The sequence below is a fragment of the Xenopus tropicalis genome, chromosome 6 (assembly GCF_000004195.4).
Source record: "Xenopus tropicalis strain Nigerian chromosome 6, UCB_Xtro_10.0, whole genome shotgun sequence".
NCBI classification, from domain to species: domain Eukaryota; kingdom Metazoa; phylum Chordata; class Amphibia; order Anura; family Pipidae; genus Xenopus; species Xenopus tropicalis.
Window position 1 is genome coordinate 149,307,495 of NC_030682.2, and position 16,249 is coordinate 149,323,743.

Consider the following 16,249-nt stretch of genomic DNA (forward strand, 5'->3'; position numbering starts at 1 on the left):
TAGGGAAAAAGGTTTGTAGTTTGGGTATAGTAAGGCAAGATGGCGTCTGGGGACGGGACTGTGTGTATAATAAGGCAAGGGGGGGGCAGGGGTGGGGCCTGTAACTGTGGGATAGTAAGCAGACTGATAGTAAGCAGAGAACCGGCTGTTGTTGAACTATATCAGACTGTAGTTCCCAGACTGCACCACTGGGCCCTTTAGTAGCCCAAAGTAGCCTGGGGGCTCAGCCTGCAGCCCATCAACTGAAATGTTATTTCTCCTTCCATATAAGCCATATAATGTATGGGCCCCATGTCTCCCCTCCAGCCGATAATTCTGAGATATAGTCGTAGGGGGCTAAAAGCCTTCCTTCAGCTTTGTGCTGGGGTTACTTTATTCATTATATTCACCCTATATATTATATGCCTGTAGGATTAGACTGTGTCTGTTAGGGGGCGGAGCAACAGGTTCTGGTTTCCATGGTAATGCACTGATGCCTCCATCTTGTTTAAGTGCTCTGAGGTGTGGGTTTGTTTATGTTGCTCTGCGAGCCATTGTTACGGATCACTGGCCTCGGCCCATTGTCCCCGGATAATAACAGGGCAGGAGCTTTTAGCTGCAGGCAGAACAGCTCAGATGGGAGGGCGGGTAATGGGGGGAGAGAGAAGGTTAGGGGGGGTGCAATAAAGATTCTGCCACAAATATGGGTCAGAGTTTGGTGTTTGTGCCCCCGCGGTGCCGTTTGGCATATTTACTGTATGATCCCTGCAAGCCAGCCAACTGCTCTACTGGGGCCCCCGGGGGGGTGAGTCCTGCCCCTCTGTGGGCACTGGGCAAAAAGTGGCAGGGGCAGGGGCCACAGGCAGAAATCACTATATAGGAAGTAGCAATAAAAGCTTGTTGTGCCCCCCCCCCCCAAACATGGTGCTCCCCCAATAGTAAGGTTATTAGGCAGAGAGCTGACAAACTTGTGCCCTTCTCTTTATTTAAGGTTTTTGTCACCATCGCCCCATTGGCAACGGTTCCCCCCGTCCCACTTTGTGCCATTTTTTATAAAAAGCTTAAGGGCCACAGTCCAATTCCATTGGCTGAAAATCACCAGCGGGGAATACGCCCCTTTCTGCCGTCGGCTTTTAGTATAAAGGGGAAGTAAAGGTTTCCCAGAAAGTTCAGAGATTCTATTGGGCTTCCTGGGTACTTGTTTCTGATTGGCTCGTTCTGCAAAGAGTACAGAGAGTGGGTGCCAAGTTCAGAGGTGGGGGCTATACGTGCGACTGGGGGGCACTGGAGTAGGTTGGCACTTGGGCACCCCCTGGCACAGCTCTTTGCTTGGCATTCAAGCACAAATAGAACAAAAAGAGCTAATTCATTCTAATAGAATTCCTGGACTTTATAAGGAGCCTTTACTTACCCTTTAAGGACAGTTTGGCCTATTTCAAGTATATATATATACAGTTGGTGTGGCATATAATGCCCAGTTGGTGGACACCATGGCACAGCACCACGGCAACCCTGTAACTATCAGCAAGTTGCCAGCATCCAGGTTTTTTTCGTTTTTAGTGTCCGGGGGAGACCACCCAAAACCCCCCAATATGAATTTATAAGGGCACTGCACCCAATGTACAGCACTACTGTATAGGCACCCTCCCTAGGGATATAAGCCCCCACACCTGCAATATGAACTACAATACCCAGAATCCTCCGCTGACAATAGTAAAGGATTTCATAAAATAAACTCAACACATATTGATCATTTAACCCCCAATATGCCACTATTTCTCTCCCTGTACATTGATGGGACATTTTGGAATGACCAGTCGTTGCTTGGAATCCAGTAAATCAAACCGGTAGTTTACTGCCCTCCCATAGCAACCCCCGGGGGCCCATAATTACAGGTTGTCTGGGGGCCTGTCCCTATAACTGTGAGAGACAAATTGGCGCTTGGGTTGGGATTCCCAGGTAGCCCTGGTAACGGGCAAGCACACTCGCAGCTATATAATAAGGATTGAGGGGACCAAGGGCCACAGTGACAATGGCGGATCTCAGGGTGGTTCTGGTGCTGACAGCTCTCTGCATTGGGACAGGTAAGTAGCTACATGGGATTAGGGAATGTTCCATCTAAGGCTGGTTTGGGGGGGGGGGGGAGCGTTTTAGATGCTGTTGAACTACAACTCTCAGTATCCCTAAAAGCTTTCAAGGTGATTCTGAAAACTAGTTGTAAAAGGGATAAAGGGGAAGTTTATCCAAAAATTGTCTTTCTGTATATAATAGAGTAGGTGATGGTGTCCTATGACTAATTGCACTTGGTCTTCATTGTAACTAAAAGTCCCTGCTGCACAGGTATTTGCCTGGGAATTCACCTTCTTTGTATAAACTATAATAGTCATTTTGTTCATACTGTGCTAATGCAGAGGGCTACTGTATATCCCCCTGTGGCCAGCGCTTTATTGCCTCCACTTTACCCCTTATTCACCCTCTATGTCCCTTCATTAGGGCCCATTCTCTTCAGTTCCCTGTATAACCCAGCCTGCAGCCTTGTGCCTTTATATGGGGGGCACAGAACCCCTCAGTGACTGCTAATATCCTTATCATTTACAGTAGGGGGTACATTATCCCTTATAATACATGAGTGATACTCAGAGTTCCCTGTATAACTCAGCCTGCAGCCTTGTGCCTTTATATGGGCACAGAACCCCTCAGTGACTGCTAATATCCTTATCATTTACAGTAGGGGGTACATTATCCCTTATAATACATGAGTGATACTCAGAGTTCCCTGTATAACTCAGCCTGCAGCCTTGTGCCTTTATATGGGGGCACAGAACCCCTCAGTGACTGCTAATATCCTTATCATTTACAGTAGGGGGTACATTATCCCTTATAATACATGAGTGATACTCAGAGTTCCCTGTATAACTCAGCCTGCAGCCTTGTGCCTTTATATGGGGGGCACAGAACCCCTCAGTGACTGCTAATATCCTTATCATTTACAGTAGGGGGTACATTATCCTTATAATACATGAGTGATACTCAGAGTTCCCTGTATAACTCAGCCTGCAGCCTTGTGCCTTTATATGGGGGGCACAGAACCCCTCAGTGACTGCTAATATCCTTATCATTTACAGTAGGGGGTACATTATCCCTTATAATACATGAGTGATACTCAGAGTTCCCTGTATAACTCAGCCTGCAGCCTTGTGCCTTTATATGGGGGGCAGAGAACCCCTCAGTGACTGCTAATATCCTTATCATTTACAGTAGGGGGTACAGTATCCCTTATAATACATGAGTGATGTCCCACAATGCACTGCAAGCCCTAGCCATGTATGTGATCCCTGTGCCTCTCTCTGTGCAGCCGTTTCCCTGACGTGCTACACTTGCAGCGGGCAGAGCACCAACACCAACTGCATGACTGCGACCAACTGCACCGCCTCCCAGACCTACTGCAAGACGTCCGTGATCGCTGGGGGCATCGGTAAGATCTGACTCTGTGGGGCCACAACATGGGAATGGGGTGTGCGTGGGAAATTCCTGGTGCTATGGGATTTAAATACCCCCTGTGTGTTCTATTAAACACCACTGTTACCTCCCAAATACCCCTTAATTACACCATTTACCCCCAAATGTAATAAAAAGCATTGTTTGCCCATGAGCAGTAACCCATAGCAACCAATAAGATGTTTGCTTTTAAACAGGTGACCAGTAAATGCTACCTGCTGATTGGTTGCACATTTAAAGGGGCAGTTCACCTTTTTATATGTTATAGAAAGTCCAGTTCTAAGCAGCTTTTCATTTGGTCTTCATTTTTTATTTTGTATAGTTTATTCAATTTTTGCCTTTTTCTTCTGACTCTTTGCGGCTTTCAAATGGGGGTCACTGACCCCGGCAGCCAAACCCTATTGCTCTGTGAGGCTCCAGTTTTATTGTTATTGTTACTTTTTATTAATTATATTTCTATTCAACCCCTCCCCTATTCATATACCAGTCTCTCATTCAAACCACTCCCTGATTGCTAAGGTGCTTTAAACCCTAGCAACCAGATAGCTGCTGTAATAACTGCTTGTATATATATGTATGTATATGTATATAAATAATAAATACGTATAAATACACAAATATGAATTACCATGTGGTATATGACACAGTAGGAAGGGGGTCCCTGCCCCGTAGAGCTTACAATCTAATAACGTATGATTTATCCCAACGCAGGTAGTTTATCGGCCGCCACCATCACTAAGTCGTGTGAGTCCATTTGCACTTCGGTCAGTTTGAGCGCCATCGTGGTTTCCACCTCAGTCTCCTGTTGCAGCACCGACCTGTGCAACACCAGCGGCGCCGCCGGAATCAAACCCAGTTCCATTGGCCTCGCTCTGTCCCTGGGCTTTGTGCTCCTTCTGCTCAGAAAGTCCTCCTTGTGATTCCTGCATCCTGATTGGCTCCTCCTACTGTCCAACAACATACGCCGGATTAAAGAATATTAACCGGGGTTATGGAAAACTATACCATTGAATAATGTATAATAATAAACATATATTGCATAAAACAGCTCATATGTAAAACCATCTTCATTAATGATTGGGTAATCCTAAATAGGAACCTGCCACTTTAAGAATTAAGGGCCGCCCCCTGGGATCATAGGAGTCACAGTGCACACAGAGCTGCATCACTTCCTGTCAGCTGATCTCTGAGGGAGCACACAGCCCATCACTAAATGGCGGCTCAAGGGAAAGGATGTAAAAGGGCAATATTTACTGATATATATATATTCCAGTTTGGGGAGATTCTTTAATAGGCCACTTAACATAATATAAACTGTCTGTTGGTTACGTATTCATTCTGGGGGGGATAGTTTCCCTTTAAATACCTTGTGAACTCCATTGTGATTCTACCAAGAAACCTGCTATTTTATCTGTTTCCTTTAACTGTATCCATGAGGCATCTCTACAGCCTCTGCACCTTCATTAACCCTGCCCTTTATTAATTTAGTTGCCTTTCCCTGTATTTTTTGTTTTATTTTAATAATCATCCTTAATAACAATCTGAGACCCAAACGAACCCACCTACTTATATAACAGAATAAATAAACATACATTTCATGTAATCTCTTGAGTCTGTGGCTCTTTCTATGCATGATAATAATATGGCTCTGACTTACACTGCACCTACATTAGGGTTAATTTAAAGGGATATACACGGCCAAAAATCCCCTTCTAATTGATGCAGGAGGGTTATTTCCAGCAGCCAGTATCTCAGGGGTGGCACTTAGTGTTTTTAAAAAGCTCTACATATTCAGGGCTTTACCAGCCCAACTATAGACAGTCATAGACATAATGGCCTATGGGTTGTTTATTGACCTCCCTACAAAACCATGAACAAAAGGCAAATCCCTTGGCATTGCATTGGCATCCCTGTATCCCTGTTGGTGCACTCAACTAGCTATTTTAGGCCTTTAGTACACCATGCTCTTGAGTGGGCAACAAAAGGAGAAGCAGTATTCAGGTTGCTAACTTTGTTCCCTATAGCAACAAGCAACAACCTGACTTCCTGCAATGCTTTAGGGCTGGCACTGCCGCATTATTCAGATGATTTCAGTCTCATTTATAGGGTACTTTGCATTTTATATGCAGATTTTCACTCCCATAATGCATTCTGCTTGATGGGGCAGTTCTGCAGAATATCCAGCGGGCTAGTAGTTGCCGATGTATTAAAATATTCTGTTGTAAAGGCCCCAGGGATTTTATTATGCCGATATTTTTCATCTACTATGGGAATGTTTTGTTCATAATGATATTTTTCCATCACAACAACATAGGAAACATGGCGCCAACCAATGAGAACTTTCCTACATGTGAGTAATCAGGAGCCTTGGGGCCAGAGATTGGTCCCTGGGGGACCCGGCCATAGACTGGCAGACATATTAGTCTCATAGACATGCGGCATTGTGGCCAAACAAACAGATTGTGTTACTGTTCTCAGTTTTGGGGTTCAGACCACCTGCACCCAATCAGAGTGGGAGGGGACTTGAGGTACCAGAATGGAACATATGGGACCGTGTATTTTATTACTGTAGGGATAAAACATAAGGCTGATGGCAGAGCTGAAAAGAATTGTTCCCTGACAGTCACAGAAAGAACCGGTGAGAGAGACGAGACCAAACGCAACAGGGCACGAGGGAAACGAATCCATGTAAAGGGATTGGCCGAATACCCAACCGAATCCAAATTAGCATATGCTAATAAAGGGTTAAATGTTGAAAAATTATACACTTCCATGTTTATGCATGTTTTAACATTAACCCTGCCAAATCCTAATTAGCATATGCTAATTAGGATTCAGATTCTGGGCCAATCCGAACCCTGCCGATAAAAGCCAAATCCCGGCCCAATAACGAACTGAATCTTTGGTGAGGGCAGTGAGGGGGTTGGGGAATGCCCTGCCGGGGGATGTTGGGTAGGGGGTTCCTCACGGTGAGGGCAGTGAGGGGGTTGGGGAATGCCCTGCCGGGGGATGTTGGGTAGGGGGTTCCTCACAGTGAGGGCAGTGAGGGGGTTGGGGAATGCCCTGCCGGGGGGTGTTGGGTAGGGGGTTCCTCACGGTGAGGGCAGTGAGGGGGTTGGGGAATGCCCTGCCGGGGGATGTTGGGTAGGGGGATCCTCACGGTGAGGGCAGTGAGGGGGTTGGGGAATGCCCTGCCGGGGGATGTTGGGTAGGGGGTTCCTCACGGTGAGGGCAGTGAGGGGGTTGGGGAATGCCCTGCCGGGGGATGTTGGGTAGGGGGTTCCTCACGGTGAGGGCAGTGAGGGGGTTGGGGAATGCCCTGCCGGGGGATGTTGGGTAGGGGGTTCCTCACGGTGAGGGCAGTGAGGGGGTTGGGGAATGCCCTGCCGGGGGATGTTGGGTAGGGGGTTCCTCACGGTGAGGGCAGTGAGGGGGTTGGGGAATGCCCTGCCGGGGGATGTTGGGTAGGGGGTTCCTCACGGTGAGGGCAGTGAGGGGGTTGGGGAATGCCCTGCCGGGGGATGTTGGGTAGGGGGTTCCTCACGGTGAGGGCAGTGAGGGGTTGGGGAATGCCCTGCCGGGGGATGTTGGGTAGGGGGTTCCTCACGGTGAGGGCAGTGAGGGGGTTGGGGAATGCCCTGCCGGGGGATGTTGGGTAGGGGGTTCCTCACGGTGAGGGCAGTGAGGGGGTTGGGGAATGCCCTGCCGGGGGATGTTGGGTAGGGGGTTCCTCACGGTGAGGGCAGTGAGGGGGTTGGGGAATGCCCTGCCGGGGGATGTTGGGTAGGGGGTTCCTCACGGTGAGGGCAGTGAGGGGGTTGGGGAATGCCCTGCCGGGGGATGTTGGGTAGGGGGTATTTCACGGTGAGGGCAGTGAGGGGGTTGGGGAATGCCCTGCCGGGGGATGTTGGGTAGGGGGTATTTCACGGTGAGGGCAGTGAGGGGGTTGGGGAATGCCCAGTCGGGGGGATGGGGTAATGGCAGATTCTGTTAGTGCCTATAAGAGGGGTTGGATGAGTTGTTGAACAAGCAGAATACCCAAGGCTATTGTGATACAGTTAGTACTGATGTTACATAGTTACATAGTTACATAGTTACATAGGGTTGAAAAAAGACCAGTGTCCATCAAGTTCAACCCATCCAAGTAAACCCAGCACACCTAACCCACACCTGCCAATCTATACACTCACATACATAAACTATAAATACAACCACTAATACTAACTGTAGATATTAGTATCACAATAGCCTTGGATATTCTGATTGATCAAGAACTCATCCAGGCCCCTCTTATAGGCATTAACAGAATCTGCCATTACCCCATCACTAGGGCATTCCCCAACCCCCTCACTGCCCTGACCCTGAGGAACCCCCTACGCTGCTTCAAATGGAAGCTCCGTTCCTCTAATCTATAGGGGGGGCCTCTGGTGCGCTGATTGTTTTTATGGGAAAAAAGAACATCCCCCAACTGCCTATAATCCCCTCTAATGTACTTGTACAGAGTAATCATGTCCCCTCGCAAGCGCCTCTTTTCCAGAGAAAACAACCCCAACCCTGACAGTCTCACCTCATAGTTTAACCCTTCCATCCCCTTAACCAGTTTAGTTGCAGTCTCTGCACTTTCTCCAGCTCATTAATATCCTTCTTAAGGACTGGAGCCCAAAACTGCCCCCCATACTCACTGTTACTGCCCCCATACTCACTGTTACTGCCCCCATACTCACTGTAACTGCCCCCCAAACTCACTGTTACTGCCCCCCATACTCACTGTAACTGCCCCCCATACTCACTGTTACTGCCCCCATACTCACTGTAACTGCCCCCCATACTCACTGTTACTGCCCCCCATACTCACTGTAACTGCCCCCCATACTCACTGTCACTGCCCCCCATACTCACTGTAACTGCCCCCCATACTCACTGTTACTGCCCCCCATACTCACTGTAACTGCCCCCATACTCACTGTCACTGCCCCCATACTCACTGTCACTGCCCCCCATACTCACTGTCACTGCCCCCCATACTCACAGTCACTGCCCCCCATACTCACTGTAACTGCCCCCCATACTCACTGTAACTGCCCCCATACTCACTGTAACTGCCCCCATACTCACTGTTACTGCCCCCCATACTCACTGTTACTGCCCCCCATACTCACTGTCACTGCCCCCCATACTCACTGTCACTGCCCCCCATACTCACTGTCACTGCCCCCCATACTCACAGTCACTGCCCCCCATACTCACTGTAACTGCCCCCCCATACTCACTGTAACTGCCCCCATACTCACTGTTACTGCCCCCCATACTCACTGTTACTGCCCCCCATACTCACTGTTACTGCCCCCCATACTCACTGTTACTGCCCCCCATACTCACTGTTACTGCCCCCCATACTCACTGTTACTGCCTCCCATACTCACTGTCACTGCCCCCCATACTCACTGTCACTGCCCCCCATACTCACAGTCACTGCCCCCCATACTCACTGTCACTGCCCCCATACTCACTGTTACTGCCCCCCATACTCACAGTCACTGCCCCCCATACTCACTGTTACTGCCCCCATACTCACTGTTACTGCCCCCCATACTCACAGTCACTGCCCCCCATACTCACTGTTACTGCCCCCCATACTCACTGTCACTGCCCCCATACTCACTGTTACTGCCCCCCATACTCACTGTTACTGCCCCCATACTCACTGTCACTGCCCCCATACTCACTGTTACTGCCCCCCATACTCACTGTAACTGCCCCCCATACTCACTGTCACTGCCCCCCATACTCACTGTCACTGCCCCCCATACTCACTGTCACTGCCCCCCATACTCACTGTCACTGCCCCCCATACTCACTGTCACTGCCCCCCATACTCACTGTAACTGCCCCCATACTCACTGTTACTGCCCCCCATACTCACAGTCACTGCCCCCATACTCACTGTTACTGCCCCCCATACTCACTGTCACTGCCCCCATACTCACTGTTACTGCCCCCCCATACTCACTGTTACTGCCCCCCATACTCACTGTTACTGCCCCCCATACTCACTGTCACTGCCCCCCATACTCACTGTCACTGCCCCCCATACTCACTGTAACTGCCCCCATACTCACTGTTACTGCCCCCCATACTCACAGTCACTGCCCCCCATACTCACTGTTACTGCCCCCATACTCACTGTCACTGCCCCCATACTCACTGTTACTGCCCCCCATACTCACAGTCACTGCCCCCCATACTCACTGTTACTGCCCCCCATACTCACTGTCACTGCCCCCATACTCACTGTTACTGGCCCCCATACTCACTGTTACTGCCCCCCCATACTCACTGTCACTGCCCCCCATACTCACTGTCACTGCCCCCCATACTCACTGTAACTGCCCCCATACTCACTGTTACTGCCCCCCATACTCACAGTCACTGCCCCCCATACTCACTGTTACTGCCCCCCATACTCACTGTTACTGCCCCCCATACTCACTGTTACTGCCCCCCCATACTCACTGTTACTGCCCCCCATACTCAAGGTGAGGCCTTACCAGGGACCTATAAAGGGGCAAAATTATGTTCTCATCCCTTGAGTCAATTCCCTGATGTTGGTATATAAGGATTATATATATGAATATACAGACAGGTTGGTATGAGTGTATATATATATAGGTGCAGGAAGGGTTGAACTTGAAGGACTTTGGTCTTACCAACTCAAATTAACTATGTAACTATGTTATACAAAATTTATATATGTCTTTACATGAGTCACATTTTCATTTTATTGTTGTGTAGAGAATCATGAAAGGCATTTCCCTTCCCTGCTGGGATCCAATGGGACCTACTGGGCCCCAGTTACTGTGACAGTGACAATATCCCCTGTAGCACTGTCACTGCTTATTGTACTTATAAACTCACCCAAGGGCTGGTAAAGTCATTCATTAACTTTGATAGAGAGAATAAACCAGAATTTTTGGACATAGAAAGTAAAATATCCTTAAGGGACAATCCCAACAAGGAAACACAGAGCCCATAGCGACTCCCTCACTGACCATGGCTGCACTGTGTGTCTCTCTGCTACTGGCTGCTCTCTGCATTGGCACAGGTAGGTCTGACTTCTAATATCCTTATGGGGGCACATTATCCCTTATAACAGGGGGGGGCCAAGCCGACCGGGCACCCTAGGAAACCCGGTCGGCCAACTCTGCCCACCTCCCCGGTGCAATTACATCGGCCATTGCCGCCGTCGCTAATGACAAACGGCGGAAGCAATGACAAAGTAGCACTAGGGGTAGGCAGGAGAGACTCCTCAATCATTGCGCCCTAGGCAGCTGCCTCTTCTGCCTACCCCTAGTTTCGGCCCTGCCTGTATAACTCAGCGTGCAGCCTTGTGCCTTTATATGGGGGGCACAGAACCCCTCAGTGACTGCTAATATCCTTATCATTTACAGTAGGGGGTACATTATCCCTTATAATACATGAGTGATACTCAGAGTTCCCTGTATAACTCAGCCTGCAGCCTTGTGCCTTTATATGGGCACAGAACCCCTCAGTGACTGCTAATATCCTTATCATTTACAGTAGGGGGTACATTATCCCTTATAATACATGAGTGATACTCAGAGTTCCTTGTATAACTCAGCCTGCAGCCTTGTGCCTTTATATGGGGGGCACAGAACCCCTCAGTGACTGCTAATATCCTTATCATTTACAGTAGGGGGTACATTATCCCTTATAATACATGAGTGATACTCAGAGTTCCCTGTATAACTCAGCCTGCAGCCTTGTGCCTTTATATGGGCACAGAGCCCCTCAGTGACTGCTAATATCCTTATCATTTACAGTAGGGGGTACATTATCCCTTATAATACATGAGTGATACTCAGAGTTCCCTGTATAACTCAGCCTGCAGCCTTGTGCCTTTATATGGGGGGCACAGAACCCCTCAGTGACTGCTAATATCCTTATCATTTACAGTAGGGGGTACATTATCCCTTATAATACATGAGTGATACTCAGAGTTCCCTGTATAACTCAGCCTGCAGCCTTGTGCCTTTATATGGGGGGCACAGAACCCCTCAGTGACTGCTAATATCCTTATCATTTACAGTAGGGGGTACATTATCCCTTATAATACATGAGTGATACTCAGAGTTCCCTGTATAACTCAGCCTGCAGCCTTGTGCCTTTATATGGGGGGCACAGAACCCCTCAGTGACTGCTAATATCCTTATCATTTACAGTAGGGGGTACATTATCCCTTATAATACATGAGTGATACTCAGAGTTCCCTGTATAACTCAGCCTGCAGCCTTGTGCCTTTATATGGGGGGCACAGAGCCCCTCAGTGACTGCTAATATCCTTATCATTTACAGTAGGGGGTACATTATCCCTTAAAATACATGAGTGATACTCAGAGTTCCCTGTATAACTCAGCCTGCAGCCTTGTGCCTTTATATGGGCACAGAACCCCTCAGTGACTGCTAATATCCTTATCATTTACAGTAGGGGGTACATTATCCCTTATAATACATGAGTGATACTCAGAGTTCCCTGTATAACTCAGCCTGCAGCCTTGTGCCTTTATATGGGGGGCACAGAACCCCTCAGTGACTGCTAATATCCTTATCATTTACAGTAGGGGGTACATTATCCCTTATAATACATGAGTGATACTCAGAGTTCCCTGTATAACTCAGCCTGCAGCCTTGTGCCTTTATATGGGCACAGAACCCCTCAGTGACTGCTAATATCCTTATCATTTACAGTAGGGGGTACATTATCCCTTATAATACATGAGTGATACTCAGAGTTCCCTGTATAACTCAGCCTGCAGCCTTGTGCCTTTATATGGGGGGCACAGAACCCCTCAGTGACTGCTAATATCCTTATCATTTACAGTAGGGGGTACATTATCCCTTATAATACATGAGTGATACTCAGAGTTCCCTGTATAACTCAGCCTGCAGCCTTGTGCCTTTATATGGGCACAGAACCCCTCAGTGACTGCTAATATCCTTATCATTTACAGTAGGGGGTACATTATCCCTTATAATACATGAGTGATACTCAGAGTTCCCTGTATAACTCAGCCTGCAGCCTTGTGCCTTTATATGGGCACAGAACCCCTCAGTGACTGCTAATATCCTTATCATTTACAGTAGGGGGTACAGTATCCCTTATAATACATGAGTGATACTCAGAGTTCCCTGTATAACTCAGCCTGCAGCCTTGTGCCTTTATATGGGGGGCACACAACCCCTCAGTGACTGCTAATATCCTTATCATTTACAGTAGGGGGTACATTATCCCTTATAATACATGAGTGATACTCAGAGTTCCCTGTATAACTCAGCCTGCAGCCTTGTGCCTTTATATGGGCACAGAACCCCTCAGTGACTGCTAATATCCTTATCATTTACAGTAGGGGGTACATTATCCCCTATAATACATGAGTGATACTCAGAGTTCCCTGTATAACTCAGCCTGCAGCCTTGTGCCTTTATATGGGGGGCACAGAACCCCTCAGTGACTGCTAATATCCTTATCATTTACAGTAGGGGGTACAGTATCCCTTATAATACATGAGTGATACTCAGAGTTCCCTGTATAACTCAGCCTGCAGCCTTGTGCCTTTATATGGGGGGCACAGAAACCCCTCAGTGACTGCTAATATCCTTATCATTTACAGTAGGGGGTACATTATCCCTTATAATACATGAGTGATACTCAGAGTTCCCTGTATAACTCAGCCTGCAGCCTTGTGCCTTTATATGGGCACAGAACCCCTCAGTGACTGCTAATATCCTTATCATTTACAGTAGGGGGTACAGTATCCCTTATAATACATGAGTGATACTCAGAGTTCCCTGTATAACTCAGCCTGCAGCCTTGTGCCTTTATATGGGCACAGAACCCCTCAGTGACTGCTAATATCCTTATCATTTACAGTAGGGGGTACATTATCCCCTATAATACATGAGTGATACTCAGAGTTCCCTGTATAACTCAGCCTGCAGCCTTGTGCCTTTATATGGGGGCACAGAACCCCTCAGTGACTGCTAATATCCTTATCATTTACAGTAGGGGGTACATTATCCCTTATAATACATGAGTGATACTCAGAGTTCCCTGTATAACTCAGCCTGCAGCCTTGTGCCTTTATATGGGGGGCACAGAACCCCTCAGTGACTGCTAATATCCTTATCATTTACAGTAGGGGGTACATTATCCCTTATAATACATGAGTGATACTCAGAGTTCCCTGTATAACTCAGCCTGCAGCCTTGTGCCTTTATATGGGGGGCACAGAACCCCTCAGTGACTGCTAATATCCTTATCATTTACAGTAGGGGGTACATTATCCCTTATAATACATGAGTGATACTCAGAGTTCCCTGTATAACTCAGCCTGCAGCCTTGTGCCTTTATATGGGGGACACAGAACCCTCAGTGACTGCTAATATCCTTATCATTTACAGTAGGGGGTACATTATCCCTTATAATACATGAGTGATACTCAGAGTTCCCTGTATAACTCAGCCTGCAGCCTTGTGCCTTTATATGGGGGGCACAGAACCCCTCAGTGACTGCTAATATCCTTATCATTTACAGTAGGGGGTACAGTATCCCTTATAATACATGAGTGATACTCAGAGTTCCCTGTATAACTCAGCCTGCAGCCTTGTGCCTTTATATGTGTAGCCCACTTTTGCAGATTCTGTGGCACTACCTATTGGAGCACTATACTTGGCGCTACAGGAGTCCTGAGCCCCCGCTTACTATGGGGGTTTACAGGGATTTCTCCCTTAAAGGCGTGCCTCCACCCAGGGATGGTGTTGTGGAACTATAATCCACCCCCTGGGAACTTAACAGTCACTAGTACCTCTGCATGGGGTCCACACACAGCCCCCGGTACCTTGCCCCTCCCTAAGGTAGTTGCTTACCGGCAGGTAGGTGATCCTTGTGGCAGGAAAGAGTCAGATACACAAGTTATATGATGAATCAGATGAATCAGTTTATTAGGGCAGGACCTCTCCAGGAGTGGCACATATCATTTCATACAGCATGCAGGGCTTTATCTCCTTACTACTCATTGAGAGCTTTTTCCTGTTGGGCAACTCACGGTACTCACGCCAAGTGTCCCCTTCTAGGTGATCTCCCCGGTACTCACGCCAGGAGGCACCCCCTCTTGGGGTCCTCCCCGGTACTCACGCTAGGCAGCATCACCACAGGCAGCCCACCCCGGTACTCACGCCTAAGCCCCCTCAGATCCAGCCTCCTGGACTAGCGGTGACCTTGTCCACCTACCTAGCCACTTATGGCCCTGCACTCCGGCTGATGTAATGCCGGGAGGTCTTAACCTCACTTCCACTCCTGGAGGAGCAATGTCCGCCCATGCTAAACTCCTGGTGTCCTACATATCACTCCTAGAGCGACCTATTACCAAACTACTATATTAACTGTGCCAGGGGTGCACACTACCTGAGCAGCCCCTGGGCTAAAATGTCTGCCCCCAGCACATGGCTGCATCCCCTTATATGGGTCTATGCACCACCCTGTGGCCATAACCCGAACTACAAGTATACACCCTATTAACTATTTAGCAACCCAGTCATCCCAGTGTCCCTGTTAACCATCACCACCCTGTGGCCTGTCCTAGGGGTTCCTGTCCTAAGGGCCCATTTTTGGTAAACCCCTACAAATGTTTATAAGGGCCACAAAGGGCTCTTGGTGCCAGCAGGTTAGCAGACAACTACATGGGCAAGTCTCAGTGTGACCAACCCCTGGCCAGCATAGCGTATGGAGGGCAATTGGGGCACTGTGTATGGGGGCAATTGGGGGCACTGTCTTTGGGGGGTCCTAGCCAACATAGCTTTAAGGGGGCAATGTGTTGGGGGGCATGATACTTTTTATGTCTGTGTGACCTTTGGGAGAGGCCCTGTGGGAGGGGGGCCCAGAAAATTTTGTTGTGAGGGGCCCTGTGATTTTTGATGGCGGCCCTGCTGGGTAGAAGGTTCCTCATGGTGAGGGCAGTGAGGGGGTTGGGGAATGCCCTGCCAGGGGATGTTGGGTAGGGGGTTCCTCACGGTGAGGGCAGTGAGGGGGTTGGGGAATGCCCTGCCGGGGGATGTTGGGTAGGGGGTTCCTCACGGTGAGGGCAGTGAGGGGGTTGGGGAATGCCCTGCCGGGGGATGTTGGGTAGGGGGTTCCTCACGGTGAGGGCAGTGAGGGGGTTGGGGAATGCCCTGCCGGGGGATGTTGGGTAGGGGGTTCCTCACGGTGAGGGCAGTGAGGGGGTTGGGGAATGCCCTGCCGGGGGATGTTGGGTAGGGGGTTCCTCACGGTGAGGGCAGTGAGGGGGTTGGGGAATGCCCTGCCGGGGGGTGTTGGGTAGGGGGTTCCTCACGGTGAGGGCAGTGAGGGGGTTGGGGAATTCCCTGCCGGGGGATGTTGGGTAGGGGGTTCCTCACGGTGAGGGCAGTGAGGGGGTTGGGGAATGCCCTGCCGGGGGATGTTGGGTAGGGGGTTCCTCACGGTGAGGGCAGTGAGGGGGTTGGGGAATGCCCTGCCGGGGGAGGTTGGATAGGGGGTTCCTCATGGTGAGGGCAGTGAGGGGGTTGGGGAATGCCCCGCCGGGGGATGTTGGGTAGGGGGTTCCTCACGGTGAGGGCAGTGAGGGGGTTGGGGAATGCCCTGCCGGGGGATGTTGGGTAGGGGGTTCCTCACGGTGAGGGCAGTGAGGGGGTTAGGGAATTCCCTGCCGGGGGATGT

At 49.2% G+C, this 16,249-nt stretch overlaps 1 protein-coding gene across 1 annotated transcript; it reads left to right on the forward strand.

The window, feature by feature from the left end:
* The first annotated feature begins 1,955 nt into the window (after positions 1-1,955).
* Positions 1,956-5,080, forward strand: LOC101730741 (lymphocyte antigen 6E). The gene is made up of 3 exons (XM_004919433.3): positions 1,956-2,063; positions 3,335-3,454; positions 4,189-5,080. Exons 1-3 carry the CDS (start codon positions 2,012-2,014, stop codon positions 4,395-4,397), a joined length of 381 nt encoding a protein of 126 aa, XP_004919490.1. The 5' UTR covers positions 1,956-2,011; the 3' UTR covers positions 4,398-5,080.
* The last annotated feature ends 11,169 nt before the right edge of the window (positions 5,081-16,249 follow it).

Bases quoted from the DNA above. Each gene is read 5' to 3' on its own strand.
- LOC101730741 (XM_004919433.3), top strand. From the start codon at position 2,012: ATGGCGGATCTCAGGGTGGTTCTGGTGCTGACAGCTCTCTGCATTGGG. The intron at 2,064-3,334 runs GTAAGTAGCTAC...CTCTCTGTGCAG, and splicing joins AGCTCTCTGCATTGGGACAG to CCGTTTCCCTGACGTGCTAC. The intron at 3,455-4,188 runs GTAAGATCTGAC...ATCCCAACGCAG, and splicing joins CGTGATCGCTGGGGGCATCG to GTAGTTTATCGGCCGCCACC.